Source organism: Vicia villosa, linkage group LG3, assembly GCF_029867415.1.
Source record: "Vicia villosa cultivar HV-30 ecotype Madison, WI linkage group LG3, Vvil1.0, whole genome shotgun sequence".
Lineage (NCBI taxonomy): Eukaryota > Viridiplantae > Streptophyta > Magnoliopsida > Fabales > Fabaceae > Vicia > Vicia villosa.
In genome coordinates, this window is record NC_081182.1 from 142,883,228 (window position 1) to 142,900,303 (window position 17,076).

At 38.4% G+C, this 17,076-nt stretch overlaps 1 protein-coding gene and 1 long non-coding RNA gene across 2 annotated transcripts; one reads left to right on the forward strand and one right to left on the reverse strand.

The window, feature by feature from the left end:
* The first annotated feature begins 4,847 nt into the window (after positions 1 to 4,847).
* On the forward strand, positions 4,848 to 6,103 carry LOC131656749 (uncharacterized). Its single transcript, XR_009300277.1, has 3 exons — positions 4,848 to 5,680; positions 5,781 to 5,819; positions 5,922 to 6,103. It is a non-coding gene; the product is annotated as an uncharacterized LOC131656749 (long non-coding RNA).
* A 796-nt stretch (positions 6,104 to 6,899) lies between these two features.
* On the reverse strand, positions 6,900 to 10,339 carry LOC131659094 (uncharacterized). The gene is made up of 2 exons (XM_058928332.1): positions 7,070 to 10,339; positions 6,900 to 6,905 (listed from the first exon to the last, which is right to left on the reverse strand). Exons 1-2 carry the CDS (start codon positions 10,337 to 10,339, stop codon positions 6,900 to 6,902), a joined length of 3,276 nt encoding a protein of 1,091 aa, XP_058784315.1.
* Between the last annotated feature and the right edge of the window lie 6,737 nt (positions 10,340 to 17,076).

Consider the following 17,076-nt stretch of genomic DNA (forward strand, 5'->3'; position numbering starts at 1 on the left):
CACATGATCTCGAAATCGGCTCCCAGAATCCTCATCATCTAGGATCTGCTCCATATGGTGACGCTATCATTTTTCCAGAAAACCTTGATCCACCAGGCCCAGATACTACTGCTCCATATGGTGACGCTATCATGTTTCCAGAATACCTTGGTCCACCAGGCCCAGATACTATTGCTCCATATGGTGACGCTATCATGCTTCCAGAAAACCTTGATCCACCCGGCCCAGATACTATTGCTCCATATGGTGACGCTATCATGTTTCCAGAATACCTTGGTCCACCAGGCCCAGATACTACTTCTCCATATGGTGACGCTGTCATGTTTCCAGGATTCTTTCGTCTACCAGGCCCAGATCCTAATGCTCCTTATGGTCACGCTCCGATGTTTCCAGAATACCTTGGTCCACCAGGCCCAGATCCTACTGCTCCATATGGTCACGCTCCCATGTTTCCAGAATATCGTCCACCAGGCCCAGATACTACTGCTCCATATGGTCACGCTCCCATGTTTCCAGAATATCCTCCACCAGGCCCAGATACTACTGCTCCATATGGTCACGCTCCCATGTTTCCAGAATATCCTCCACCAAGCCCAGATACTGCTGCTCCATATGGTCACGCTCCCATGTTTCCAGAATATCCTCCACCAGGCCCAGATACTACTGCTCCATATGGTCACGCTCCCATGTTTACAGGATTCTTTCGTCCACGAGGCCCATATACTACTGCTCCACATGGTCACGCTCCCATGTTTACAGGATTCTTTCGTCCACGAGGCCCATATACTACTGCTCCATTTGGTCACGCTCCCAGGTTTTCAAGATACTTTCGTCCGCGAGGCCCAGATACTAATGCTCCATTTGGTCACGCTCCCAGGTTTTCAAGATACTTTCGTCCGCGTCCACGAGGCCCAGATACTAGTGACCAGCAGTGAAGCACAAATACTTCTAAAATTGTGAAGAACCCGGTACAAGTATGCATACCGTACTCGAGGTACTTTGTTGAGGCTTTTATGCCTTTTTGAGTAACATGACTGTATCAAAAGCGTGTATATAGAAGGAAAAAAATAAACTATCCTGTTTGTACTAATGTTTCATGTAATCAAAATGTGACTTTACATATCTGTATTGATAGCTAGACTATAGTTTCTGTTGAAATTTCTATGTTTCTTAAAAAGTACAAAACTATGTTTGTTTACAACAATAAAAAGTGAATGTCATCAATTATAAGTAAAATTATTATTTATTTATGCAACATATATTCCACATATTCTATTGGACAATATAATTTATCGTTTTTAGTACATCCTCTACTTACTTGAAAGAAGAAAAGTTGTTTATTAATGATAATTATTCTGGACGATAAAAATGGTTGCATGTTAATAAAGACCATACAAAAATGTTTCTGGTGCAGTATGGTTCTTAGGTGACTGAAGAGTATGTGTAAAAATGTTACCACTCCGAGACTCAAATCACTATAAGAATGAGATATAACTTTGTACATATGAGTTGAATCGTGTTCCAGCAACTCAGGTCACACTTATATAAGAAAGACCGTTATAACTTATAAGCGTCTACGAAATGTCTGCTTGGAGCACGGGTGGCCGTCGGATGAAGACCAACGAACAATGGAAGGAGGAGTGTGCTCCTGTGCTCCGATGCAGCGTTAAGTGATGTGATTCTACCGGTACTACGGTGTGGTGAACTCTTGAGGCGATGAATCATGCTCAATTGCTTTTTTTTTTAGAGCCTGAAGGGTAGTTTTGATGAGAACTTGAGAATGATGAAATATTTGTTAGACATACTGTTGCTCCTAGATACAATACATATGGTATAGGTGTGTTAACTACTGCATAATTGATCTTGAAGTGTCCAAAGTTGCTAACTACTGTATATTGGAGCTGGAAGTGTAGTGTTGGATTGTAGGTTTCTAACGCTTAGTTGATCTTGAAGGGTGTCCAAAGTTGCAAGTTGACTCTCTGTGATTTGTTACTTTTCAGGTCCTTTGTCAAGTTGTTATAGCCTTCTGAGGATATTCCTATGTATATGTTCAAAGAAAACCAAATTTATGAAAGTGAAGGTTAGGTGTGATAAGAATTGGATTAACAATAACATTGTTAGTGTGAACATGCAATGTAAGAAAGAAATCCATGAATAGAAGAAGTTGTTGTTATAGCTTGAGGAAGAAGAAAGCGACAAAATGCATGTATGAAGAAGATGAAAGAAGAAATTGTATTGACAATGTCAATTAGTTACATCAATGAATAGTTCTTATATAGCTAGTGTATCATTAACTAACTAACTAACATGATAACTAACTCTCAGTTAGTTATTTTCTGTTTTGTTATTGGATGGTTGCATGGCATGTGTGGCATCATGTATATCATCATTCAAAGTCCCCCTCAAGTTGAAATGACTGATCAATCAGGAGGAACGTTTTCTGCTAACACTCAAGCCAATCCGAAGGAACATTGCAAAGTCAATTTAACTTGGTGTGACAAGGAAGTTGGAAATGGCATTGGTGATAATCTTAAAAGAGAATAAGTTGTGATAGAAAGACAAGAGGAAGAAATTGAAGAAGGTGAGAAAGAAGTAGAACAGAAGAATAATGAGGAAGAATTAGTTAAAAATGAACAAGTTGAAAAAATGAGTTAGAAAAAAAAGAGTAAGGAAAATAAGGCAAGAGCTAAAAAGTTTCAAGAGGAGAAAGGAAAAATGAAGAGTCTTCCGATACAAAACTAAATTTATCTCATCCTCATGCTCCTACTAAGAAGGACAATGCAAAATATTATGCAAGGTTTATGGATATATTTAGTCATTTGCAAATAAATATTCCATTTTAAGTGTTTAAAATATTTGAATAACTAACTAAATTGATTAAAAATATATTTTTAAATTTCTAACTTTATAAAGTGGGCCATTTGAGAGGGGACTCATTCCAACAACTTCAAATGCCTATAAATAAGTTTTATTCTCAAGTAATTATCGATTATTATCACAAGACTTAACGTAACTAATAATGGAAACCCTAATTAACATGTTGGAGAAGATGAGCGGAGAACACAACAATTTATATTTTAGAATTGAAAGCACAAACAACAAGAACCAAATGGTGCACTTAACTCCATCTACTGAAATATTATATGCTCTTAACATAAATAACCAAAAAGAGGAAGAACTTGTATCTTCGTTACCAGAGAACAAAAAGAACCAAATGATGCTCTTAACTTCATTCGGAGTGAGGATATCCTCATCAAGAAAATTTGTACAGTAACATGGAGCGTAGTATGTAAACATGTGGATAAAGGTGGTTTGGATATCCGCTCTAATATGCATCTTGACGAAGTCTTGATGCTTAAAGTTACCCAGGATTTTTTTACTTCTTCAAAGGAGTGGGCGATCATTTACAGAGCAAGATATAGAAAAAATAGCTATCCTATAGCTTATCACATAAATTTCTTAATTTGACTTAGAATTCAGCATCATTATAACCATTTGAATGTGGAGACTAGATGGGTGATAGGAACGGGGGATAACATTAACTAGTGGAATGAAAATTGGTCGAGAAAGTCTCTCAGTAAGCTCCTAAATATCCCATTACACAATAAGGTTGAATACTGAGGTTAAAGACCTTATTGTGGGGACCAAATGGATCATCCCGAGTTTTCTATGGGAGAACTACCCAAATGTAGTATTCAAAATCAACCAAATTCATATTCACCGGGATCATCTTTTGGATAAGTTAATTTGGGAACACACGAGTAATGGAGTCTTAAGAGCGATGGACGCAATCTTTGAGGGTCATCAAATATCCTTAGAGTGGGCCAAGCTAATCTGGAGGAATTCACTCCTCCTTCAACTTCCTTTACAATGTGGAGATTGATTCACAATAAGATTCTTTCGGATGATAATTCGCAGAAAAGGGGTTCCGTCTCGATTTTGACGTGTAGTTTATGTAGTAACAAAAGGGAGATAATGTCTCACATCTTTTGTAAGTGTAAATTTGCTTTGGCGATTTGGAAGAAGATAATGGAGAAAATCAAGATCATATATTTGCCTAAATCTCCAGAGGACCTTGTTCCTGATGGAATCTCAAGCTCAAAGATACCATTCTCGCAGCAATGCTTCAAACTATCCATCAAATTTGGCTGGCACGAAATGATAGAATGTTCAATGATTTCAAACCGTTGGTGACAGTTGTAGTAGGTAGAATATTTTCCTTAGTTAAGATTAGCTCCTCGTTTTTAAATAGTTGGATGGCCACCTGTCAATTAGAGCATGACACTCTTGAAAATCTCCAAATTGATAAAAAAAATACCGAAACACCCTCAGAATTATCACGTTTTTTTGAAGAAAACATGCACTTTATGGCTTAAGATCAACACATGTTACTTGATTAGAGGAACCTTTGCAGTAGCTAGGGCAATTGCGAGGGACCATAAATGGAGTTTTTGGGGAGCTTTCTTTGCTGATATGGGTGAGAGTAACGTTTTGAGAGTGAAGTTTCTTGCTATTATGTCCGCTTTAGAGGAGACGAATCGTAGATAGTAGTTTAATGTCTGGATTGAAAGTGATTCTCAAACAGCCCTTCTGTTAGGCTACACTAAGCTACCAAAGATCTAAATTGCATAAGAAGATTGAACATAAGAAATAACTTTTCAGATTTTCATTCCTTTCCCAACAAGGTAGCTCTTACAATATATAGCTAGGGTTTAAAAGACTAATGGGCCAAAAGATCACTAGACCCAAAACTACAAACATAACATAAAGCCTAGTAGTAATAATAATAAAACTATTAATAGTAAAAGTCTTTAAGTAAAGTGGATACTCTTTTCTCTCTAATGGGCCTTTTCTTAACAATACTCATTGGGTCCACAAGAACCTTGTCCACAAGGTTCATAGGAGAGGAGATAATTGGGCTGCTAAAACAGTTGGGCCCGGTTTGGATTTCAGCACAAGGGGAAGAAATAGGCTGGGGCGCTTCAACACACGTGGCTGCAGGAGAGAGGGCCGCTGGATTTTTAGGGTTTTTCGGTGGTTGCACCAAAGCAGAATGTGGGAGGGAAAAAACAGGATTTTGAATGGAGAGTGGAGATGTTGTCTTGGATAACGTGGACGGCTGAGATTGCACCGAGTGGGGATAAGGAAGGCTAGTGGGGTTTTGGTGGAATACAGCTGTATTCTTGTTGGACTCCGCATGCGTCTTGGGCAGTGCAAAAGGATGGGGGGAAACGTGAAAGCATGGTAAAGTATCTGGCAGAAAATCATTATGGGCCCCATTAGCACGTGAATCAGACCGTTGGGTCTTGAAAGGAGTATCACTTAATGGTACTTGCAAACTACTTACTCCCTCATTACTTTCTCTTTGAGAGTTAAGATTTCCAAAAGCCACATTTGTGTTTCTCTCTTCTGAAACTCTTTTTCTCTCAAAAATTTTTTCACCTTCTTTTTGCGTTTCAAAAACTCTCCCTTGTTTCTGAACTCCTTTGCCTACACTCTGAAGTTCTTGCGAACTCGTATTCGTGACCTCGCCTGTTGAGGTTCCTGGATCTTCAAAACAGAGCCTGGTATCCTTTGGAAGGGGCCGAAACTGATCATTATCATTGTTGTTGAAATAGGGTTTCAAAAGCGAGACATGTACAACCGGATGAATCCTCGATGACGACGGAAGGTCTAACATGTAAGCCACCTGACCAACTTTTTTTATCACTTTATAAGGACCAAAATATCTTTGAGCTAGTTTTTGTGAGGTTCGTTTACTAACTGTGTTTTGTCTGTAGGGCTGTAACTTCAACAAGACCAGATCACCAATTGCAAAGGTAAAATCCACTCTTTTACGGTTTGCTTGTTTTTCCATTTGAATACGACTTCGTTTCAAGTTATCTTTGAGTTGTACTAAAATCTCACTGCGTTCCTGCAAGGAGGTGGCTAATGATTCGTCGTGGATGGTGTCGGTCACATAAGCTTGAATGTTTGGGGGATCCCTGCCGTAAAGTGCTTTGAACGGAGTCATGTGGATCGCCGTGTGGAAAGAAGTATTATACCAAAACTCTGCGAGGTGTAGGAAGGGATACCATTTACGTGGCTGGGCACTAGCAAAACATCTCAGGTACGTTTCCACTGATCTGTTTACTACTTCAGTTTGACCATCGGTCTCTGGGTGATACGCAGTACTGTATTTCAGGGTAGTACCTTGGACTTTGAAAAACTCTTTCCAAAAAGTACTGAGAAAAAGAGGATCGCGGTCGGAGATGATAGATTTCGGGACTCCATGAAGTCGGGCTATCTCTACCGAGAAACGGCGTGCCAGATCTTTAGCAGTGAAACGAGTCGGCAGAGCGATGAAGTGAACAAACTTAGTCAAACGATCGCAAACAACCCAGATGACTGTGTGACCAAACGAGTTTGGTAAGTTTGTAATAAAATCCATTGTTAGATCTTCATATACCTGTTTAGGAGTAGGAAGTGGTTGAAGTAACCCCTTTTTTTTCTGAGTGGAGTATTTGTTCTGCTGACATACTGTGCACTGCTTAACCATGTTTTTAACTGCCATGTATATGCCCGGCCAAGAGAATGAAGCTGCGATTCGAGCAAGTGTGGCTTTGACACCCGAATGACCTCCTGAAGGGGAACTGTGAAATTCCTGCAATACTTTGATGCGGAGATCTTGTATTTCAGGTATAAACAATCTTTCTTTGTAATACAACAATCCATTTGTAAATTTGTATAAACTGGGGCTTGTATTTTCCATTGTTGTCTGAGTTACTAATGTTCTGCCTGCTGCATCATGCACATAGAACTGGCGGAGTGTGGCCAAGAGATCTGGAACCGGAGATGAGTAAGCCAACAACAAGCATTCAGCGGTGGAGAATTGTCTACTCAAAGCATCTGCAACGAGATTAGATCTGCCAGGTTTGTACGAAATTTCAAAATTAAATCCTTGTAACTTAGCTGCCCAAATCTGTTGTTCTGGTGTTTGGATCCTTTGTAGAAGTAGATTTCTGAGACTCTTTTGGTCAGTGTAGATGTGAAATTTTTGCCCTATGAGATATTGACGCCATTTTTTTACTGATTCTGTTACAGCGAACATCTCTCGAACATACACCGAAGCGGCTTGCATCCTAGGACAAAGTTTCTTGCTGAAGAAGGCGATAGGGTGACCATCTTGGGAGAGCACCGCCCCAATACCCACAGCTGAAGCATCCGTCTCAATTATAAACTGTTTTGTAAAGTCTGGCAGAGACAGGACCGGCATGTCGGTCATCCGTTTCTTTAATTCTGTAAAGGCTACGGCCGCCTCTGTACTCCATTCAAACTTAGTGGAACGCAATAAATCGGTGAGAGGAGCGGCGAGAGTGGCGTAGTTTTTAACAAAACGTCGGTAGAATCCGGTGAGGCCCAAAAAACCACGGAGATGCGTGAGAGAACGTGGTGTCGGCCAATCCAACATGGCTTGCACTTTTTCTGGATCAGGAGCAACACCACCTACTGAAATAACATGGCCTAGGTAATGAACTTGTTTAACTGCAAAAACACACTTAGCTAGCTTCACTACAAAAGCGTTAGATTCCAATAGTTCAAAAACAACCTGCAAGTGAGATAGGTGATCACAGAAATTGTTACTGTAAATTAGTATATCATCAAAAAAAACTAAAACGAATTTACGTAAGTAGGGCCTTAGTAAATCGTTCATAGCTGATTGAAATGTGGAAGGGGCGTTAGTTAGCCCAAAAGGCATTACGAGGAATTCATAATGCCCATCGAAAGTCCGAAAAGCAGTCTTATGTGTGTCTTCCGATGCAACGCGGATCTGATGGTAGCCTGAGCGTAAATCTAACTTGGTAAAATATGTAGCATTGCCTAGCTCATCCAAAAGTTCATCAATAGTTGGGATTGGGAAACGATCTTTTATTGTTACTGCATTGAGGGCGCGATAATCGACACAAAATCTCCATGTGCCATCTTTTTTTTTTACTAATAAAACGGGTGAGGAAAAGGGGCTGTGACTAGGTTTAATGATTTCCTCCTTCAACATATCCTGAATAATTGAAGTCATGGCAGTTTTTTGGGAGTGTGGGTAACGGTATGGTTTAACATTGATGGGGGTTGTATTAGGGATAAGGGGAATATGGTGATCATGAGGTCTTGTTGGGGGAAGTCCTTCGTGAGGTTGAAAAATGCTTTGGTATTTTGTGAGAAGGCTTTGAATTTCTGGATTCAGGTTTGGTGAGGGTGTTAACATGGGGTCGGGCTGGGAAAAAGTGTTTGGAGTGTCATGGTTTTGGAAAATCATGAGGTGGTAAGAAGCAACAGAATTTGTATGAATAAGTTGTTTAAGTTGGTGAAAAGTAGTATGGGATGGGTGGGCTGTGGGATCTCCTTTCAAAGTGATATTATTTTCATGATGGGTAAAAGAGATGGACGGAATGGAAAAATCCGCTTGCAAAGGACCCAATGTTCTTAGCCAAGCCATTCCAAGCACAACATCTGCTCCTTCAATTGGCAATAGATAGAAAGGAATATGGAAAAGTTCTTTTTGCAACGTGATAGGAACGTTATTGCAAATGCCTTCACACTTTAAGTGGGAACCATTTCCCACCATGACTGAAAATTGAGTAATGGGTGTAGATGTGAGATTGAGATGTTGGGCAATTCTGGGTTGCAAAATGTTATGGGTACTACCGGTGTCAACCAACACCATTACTGATAAACCACCAATGTTGCCTTTGAATTTTAGTGTTTGTGGTGAGAATTGTCCCGTTAAAGCTTGAGGAGAGAGCTGGAAATAGGTATCATTCAAGTCTTGCTCAATTTCCGATTCGACACTATCTTCCATAGGAGTGGGCTCACAAGTAGGATCTTCATCCGCCATAAGAATTAGAAATCTGCTGGTGGAACATTTATGCCCAATAAAAAACTTTTCATCACAATTAAAACATAGGCCTTGGGCTCTACGCTCTTGTAGTTGGGTTTGGGAGAGTTTTTTTATTGGCAATTTTGATGGGGCAGGGCTGGTTTGGGCTTTGAATGGGCTTGGGGTTTGGGGAATTGAAAGGTTAGGGGTTTTGGTCATGGGGTTAGTTGAAGGGGCTGAAGGCTTATGAAAAGTGTTTACAAAGGGTTTATGGAATTTGGGTTTTGAATCTTTCAACTTAGATTCGATTAATTTAGCTAAACCAATAGCTTGTGAAATGTTGCTGGGTTTGTGAATTGCCATTTCATTTTGAATCTCATTCGTTAAGCCGGAAATAAAACAATTCAGTATGGCATCGGGTGGCAAGCCAACCACTTGGTTTCCTAGCTTTTCAAATTTGGTTTGATAATCAACCACCGATCCCTCTTGTTTCAATTTAAATAATTCAGCTTGGTGGTTGTCAAAAGTTGAAGGACCGAAACGTAATTCTAAGGCTTTAAGAAAAGAAAACCAATCGGTTAACAAATGACTTTGATGCATCCATTTAAACCAACTAAGAGCATCACCCTTCATGTAAAAGGATATTAAAGATAAACGATTCTCCGGTGGCATATTATAAAAGTTAAAAAATTGTTCCGCTTGAAATAACCAATCAAGAGGGTTGGAACCATCAAACATAGGGAGTTCGAGTTTTGGGGTGCGTGTTGTAGGTAATGGTGGTATATTGGAGAGATTGGGATAAGAGTGTTGGAGAGGAATTTGGGAAAAAGGGGGCTGCTGGGAAAAGGGAATATTGAAAGGTTGAGAAGATGATAAGATAGTAGGGATAGGAGGGTAGGGTATGAAGGATGATGGGATGTGAGTATTGAAGTGTCTTGTGGGTGTAGGTTGGGGTTGTGTGTTGGAGAAGGTAGCAGAATTTCTCAAAGGTGTGTTTGTAGGTGACAGATTGTGAAAATTAATAGTAGGAACCCTAGAAATAGAAAATGGGATCTGTGGTATACCTGAAGGGATAGCTGTTTCGTGAACAGTAACAGTGCTTGGGGGAGGTACTGTTCCGTGAACAGTAGCGTGAACAGTAGCGGACATAGCAGCGCTGTCGGATCTGTGAACAGTGGCAGATCTGCTTGTGCTGCCTGACCCATGAACAGTAGTAGAACTCGGTGTAAGAGCTTGTTGTGGCTCTTTTTGAGTAGCGATTTGTTTGATGGCTGTCATGAGGGAGTCAAATTTAGAGTCCTCTTCCGATTTGTCTTTGTCTAATCGGGATTGTAGGTTGGATAACTCCATAGAGAGTTGATGAAATCTTACATCCATTTGTTCTTGTGTCTCTTGCATTGCATTGTTGAGGTTTAAGGAAGTGATTTGAAGGGCTTCTTCTAAAATTTCTTTAGAAGAGGGGTTGGGTGGTTTAGAGGGAGCCATGGGAGGAATGAGTGGCAAGAAATGAAAGCACCAATGTTAGGCTACACTAAGCTACCAAAGATCTAAATTGCATAAGAAGATTGAACATAAGAAATAACTTTTCAGATTTTCATTCCTTTCCCAACAAGGTAGCTCTTACAATATATAGCTAGGGTTTAAAAGACTAATGGGCCAAAAGATCACTAGACCCAAAACTACAAACATAACATAAAGCCTAGTAGTAATAATAATAAAACTATTAATAGTAAAAGTCTTTAAGTAAAGTGGATACTCTTTTCTCTCTAATGGGCCTTTTCTTAACACCTTCCTTTTGTCAGAATGGAATCTCTTATTCCTTGGGATCTCTAAAATAGATGGTCAAATTGCAAATATCTTCCTTTAAATTTGGTTTACACACACATTTTCAAGAAAGAAAACACGTGAACAAATAAATTAAACTTCTTAGGATCATGACATCTTGATTTTTCAATGATGGAATGCCTTACCAATTTTCATTAGGGAGGAATTCTTGTTAAATTTGACCAATTAAAGATTTAATTGACCTCAGCTTTTAGGATTGACGGCTCGGCTCATAGTATAGAGAGTAGGTTCTAGTTTCAGTAATAATTTTTTTTACTCTTGTTTTTCAAACCTGATCCTCCAAATATATAATAGCATTTATTTGGTTAAAAAAGTTAATTAAAATCCATTAAAAAATAATGTGTTACTCTTTTATTTATTTATTTAGAAATCTCTTTTAAAGTGGATCACTTGAGAGTGGGCCCATTCCAACAACTTCAAATATCCAAAAATAACTGTTGCTATCATCAAATATCACTAGACCTAACCTAACTAACGATGGAAACCCTAGTTAGCTTGTTGGAGAAGATGAGCGAAGAACATCAAGCAGAAGCGAATCTTCACTTAGAATTACTTCTTCCATTCCACAACATCAAAACTCCATCTACAGAACTATCTGATAATGCTGCTAACAAAAATAATCAAAAAGACAAACAACCTGCACCTTCTATACCACACAACAACCATGCAAACGCGTCTCCATCACATTCTTTATCAGAGAAGCGTTTAATCCTAACTCCTCTCCGGTCTTCTTCATTTGCATATAGTGGCCATGTTCAATGGCAGTGTTTCCCACACATGCATTATGCTCCTTTTGGACCTTTTCTCATCACTCCTCCAGTGTTGCATCCCTTGCAAATTCAGACTAAGAAGTTGCATTGTCATAGCCAGATTGATCTCGACACGATTGTTCGTGCCGAAGATAGAAGGACTACTTTAATCATTAAAAATATTCCTAACAAGTACGAATAATTACTCAACAATTTGATCATTTTGTTTATGATAAACTCAACTTAACTTCCTTCTGTTTCTATTTGTTTGAAGGTACATTTCAAAGATGCTGCTTTATGAAATTGAGGAGAATCACCATGGGACTTATGATTTCCTTTACTTGCCAATTGACTATAAAGTATGTTTTTGTTTTTGGTCAAGTAGACTAGAATTTCATCTCCTAAAGGTGAATAAGTGGGATGTCGTGGGTTGGAACCCGGCCCTGATGTCTCGGCATAGTTACCAAACCAACTGAGTTGACTTAACCGGACCTTGGTTTTTTGGTTGCAGAATAATGGAAATTTGGGTTATGCTCTCATCAATATGATCTCTCAATTTACATATTGTCTCCTTTTACAAGGTTATACTTTTTTTCTTCTTCTCTATATAGTTGTTTTTGTTAAATTGTTTGGTATTGATAAGTATGCTAAAATATCAAGGATTCTGTCATGAAAATTTATGCGCAGGCTTTTCATGGGAAGAAATGGGACACACATTTTGGCGAACAAGTTATTTCACTTGAATATGCATGGATTCAAGGAAAGGACGCACTTGTGACGTATTTTCAGAACTCAGGCTGCATTTGTGAATTATGCTTCAGTCGCCGTTGGCCAATTCCCTTTCGTTAACCAGGCCAAGAACATAGTGATCATGTCAAGAGTTTATTACTTTATTCAATTGTTGGCAATGCAAAGTTTCTGGTTTTTGACATTGCTTCTGAAATGTCTTGCGAATGTCAAAAATAACTAGTGGATTTCATATTAAACATGTGTTTAGACTTGGAGAAGGGATTTTTTTAGGCTTGATGAGTAAATTAGATTAGAAAAAAGATACTTTTTATGTATCTGTATTGATTTTTGGAACTTTAAGGTTGTACATCATACCAATTTCTTATTAATTTATCAATTTTTTACATTTTTCTTAAAATGTACAAGGATGTTAGAAATGAAATTCTTACATATGCAAGTTACGAATAAAGATGCCAATGGGGGCTAAGGTTTATGCTGAAGCGACACCCCTAAAATTGGTAGCTCTGATACTACGTAAAAGAAGAGTTTCTAATATATTTCAAGGTTATGTTACAATAAAATGAGAAGTTTTTGTTTAAATAGAGAAAAATCTTGATCATAGGGACTACATACAATAAAATAAAACTACTACAAATATTACTATTTACAGTCGATTTTTTTGTTTTTTGTTTCTGATGAAGACTATTTACGGTCTATTATTTACAAATGTAGAAGTCGGTAACTTTAGGTAAAGACTAAAGAAATATTAAGTACAACACAGGTGGAAATTTATATGAAAAGTAAAAATCCCCAAAGTGATGTTTAGTTAGTTAGCATTTAGTTTTTTCTGTTAGTTTGTTTTGCTGTCTCATTCTCATATTGGGATCAGTTTAGTTGTATTTCTGTTTAGTTAGTTAGTTTAGTTTTTTCTGTTAGTTTGTTAATAGTTAGTTACTTTAGTAGTTTTTTCTGTTAGAAATTCTGTTAGGTTGTTTTGCTGTCTCATTCTTATATAAATAACAGAATGGGATCAGTATAGTGAAGTGTAGCTTTTCTTTGATCAATAAGTCCCCTTTCTTGCTAAGTAATTTTCTATCCAGAGAGACCTAACTAGCAATGTCGAGTGAAACTGATGACGTAGCTAGCACCTCGAAGAAGATGGATAAGGGAAAGCGTATTCTTGACGAACAGAGTGAAACTGAAGCTGAAACTGCTGTTGAACCTGATGACGTAGCTAGCACCTTGAAGAAGATGGATAAGGGAAAGCGTATTCTTGACGAACAGAGTGAAACTGATGATGAACCTGATGACGTAGCTAGCACCTCGAAGAAGATAAAAATGTCTAGGTGTAGTCTTAACGAAATGTGTGCCGCTATTAACACAATCCCCGCACTGTCTGAAGATGAAGCTGAGGAGATAACTAACAACTTTCTGACAATGGATACGGAAGATGGAAAACTCATAGACGATTTCGCTAGAAAAACTCATCACTTTGTTAAGGCCATGGAAAAGGTTGAAAAAGAAGGGAATTCACTATCACCGAGTGAGGTATTGCTCTGGATTACCCGTATGTTCTTTTCTCTACTAGTTGATGTTTACGTTAAAGATGGTTCTGTATATTCTGGACTCTTCTACTCTATTCTTGAGGATGGTACACTTCTTTCTTTCTCTCTCATTCATTTCTTCGTTTTCTTTTCTTCCGGGAAAATCGGTTTCTGCATTGATTCCCTCAAATGCTCAAATGTGTTGTGAAAATATTTCTTTTCTTCTACTTTATTGTTGGTTTAGGTGCTGTTTTGAAGAAAGCAAGGTTAACATATAAGGGAACGAGCCATTGCAATATTGAAGATAAGGTAGTGGATACACTAAAGGTTTCAATAGATGATCTTGTGAAAATTGTTTCTAAGGTAAGCCTCTTGTGGTATGTAATGCATCTTTTTTGGAATATATTTATGTGCTTAAGGTGCATGTGACTTTGTCTGTAGAAAGTAACGCTTACCCGGGATGGAGTTAATTGGAAAGTAACTGTTGCACAAGATGATTCTTGTTCCAATGAGGAGCAGCCGCCACCGCATACTTCGGGGGAAAACAATGAACAAGAGGAGCAGTCGCCACCACACTCTAGGGCTCAGGAAAATGAACAAGAGGAGGAGACTCTCCCATCTCGTAGACAAGGGCCGCGGATGGTCCTATATTGCGTCGAATTGTTGGAGATAATCCAAATTAGTACAGAAATCATATATCCCACGGTTTCTGCATTAATTCAATGGCAGCCGAATATCCCATATCGTGGCCAAGGACAGCCGAACTACCCATATCGTGGCCAAGGACAGCAGAATTACCCATATCATGGCCAATGGCAGCAAACTATCCCATATAGTAGCCAATGGCAGCAGGGTTTCCCATCTGGTGGTCAATGGCAGCAAAGTCTCCCACATAGTGGTCAAGAGCAGCAGAGTTTCCCATATAGTGGTCAAGAGCAAGAGCAGCAGGGTTTACCGTATAGTGGCCAATGGCAACAGACTATCCCTCACACTAGTTCTCATCGCGGTCCTTCTCTTAGCTCCCAGAATCCTCATCATCTAGGATCTGCTCCTTCTGGTCACGCTCCCATGTTTCCAGGATACTTTCGTCCAACAGGCCCTCCGATGTTTCGAAGATACTTTCGTTTGTCAGGCCCTCCAATGTTTCCAGGATACTTTCGTCCACTACGTCCTCAAATGTTTCCAGGATACTCTCGTCCACCAGGCCCTCCCGTGTTTCCAGGAGACTTTCGCCCACCAGGCCCAGATACTAGTGATCAGCAGTGAAGCGCGAGTACTTCTAAAATAGTGAAGTACCCGGCACCGATACGTCTACCGTACTTCTGGTACTTTTTGTGTATTGCTGGATGGGTAGAAATATATGGGAGAATATTATGGTGGTTGTTGTAAATATGTGACTGTGTCATCCTTTCCATAAAGATATTAGCTTGTATAATTCAGTTAGGCAGAAGTTTCTGTTGAAATGTCAGATGTTAATTGCTTGAGTCATACTTCAAAGCCTAAAACTTATATATGTGAAAATGTTACAGAAAAAATGCACAAGTTTGTTGAAAACTGAAAATAAAAAAAAGAACATAGATACTGAATATGAAGTTAGAGCTATAGAGCATGGTTAAATTACAGTGCTTTCCTTGTGATTTGTTTTAAGGTACACTTCAAGTATGCTGCATTCTGAGAAATTGATAAGAATCACAAGGGGACTTAGTATATATGTTTTGTCATGTGATGTTTGAGTTCTCAATGTAACTTTCAAGTGCCTGTCTTACTATGTTCTCTCTGGCACTATCTAGGAACTTTTTCCATCAAGAAATTTGAATATATGCATTTGTCAGCCAGATTTCAAGTGATATGTTGGAGAGCCTCAAGAAGGCCAAGGGCGACTCGGATGAGAAGCTTTAGAGAATGATTGATCATTTGTTAGATATATTATTTCTCTAGAGGAAACATTACATGGTCTTGGTGATCTTAAGGTGTATTAATTTGATTGATTCATATTTTTGAAACATATTAGTCTTTTTTGATGAAAATGAAATGACAGAAATAACATTGGAAAGACTTAGAATTGAAGTCAGTGATATGAGTGTGTTGTCTTCTCTTTATCCACTGTTTGTTAAATAGAGAATCACATCACTTCTTTATGCAACCTTTTATGCAATGTCAAAGTGTTTTTTCAATCTATTCATAATATATTAATGTGAGTTTGTTTCCTTTAAAAACAAAAAAAGGAATTTTATAGGTCAGTTTGAATCTAGTGTATGTGTTTTTTTCTTTCCATTTGTATATATATGGAGGCAAATATTTGCATGAATCTAACTCTTTATGCATCCAAGGTACGTTTTTTATACAATCGACTAAGAGTGTTAAAAGAACTCCCGGTTCCTAGGACCCCGATAAGTCTTGGGGGTAAGTTCCGACCCGATCATATCTTTTTTTAGTCTGACCACCACAAGACGTAACATACAGGATCCAAGTCAGGTATTTAATAAGCTTCTAGAATATTCTTTTAACCACTGGATCTTCAGAGACCCTAAAGCAGGAGATATGTGCTTCCAACCCATTCAACGGTACTTCGCACTCCACGCCAAAAAGATAGTAAAACAGTTATTCCTCTTCCTTATTTATACGTATGATGACGTCATTTCAAGTAACAAGTTTCAAACACAATTTAAATACTCTTTCATCGTTCACATATTAACTTTATAGATACACTCCCTTCTCCATCGTATCAAAAGCTCTCCTATGTAACTTCCGTGACTCTACACATTTTTTATTCTGGAACGGAACACAAATAGATACATAAACAATAGACAAATCTATGAGCTTGTCATTCATATTGAAGGTGAAAGAAACTTGTCGGTCATCAATATCCACAATATGGATCAATACTTTTGTCACGCAAGCACCATAGATTGGAACTAAGGTTGCCTCTGTTGTTAATAGCCAAAAACTTAACAATGAAAACAACAATTTTAAAACCAATTCCTAAGAATTGACAATACCTCTCACATTTTACTATAATTCATGAAGAATTTTGAGCACTACGAAACCTTGACTTAGTGATGTAACTATCTTAGAATATTAAATTTTTTTTTTACAAAAGAATATAAAAAATTAAAACATAAGAAAGTTACTAATTTCACTCTCATTCAACTAATGAGAAAAAAAGGTGTCGGAACAAAACCGGACACAAATTCTAGGAGCATACGGATTCCATACATGGCAACTTAAAAAAATAAAGATGGTGCATGCCACTAATTGGAATAGTTTCTAAGCTTCTTCTTACATCTAAATCAATGGGCGGAGCTACCCTTGTATATTCCCCACCTAATAGTCGATTTTCATATGACATCAAGGG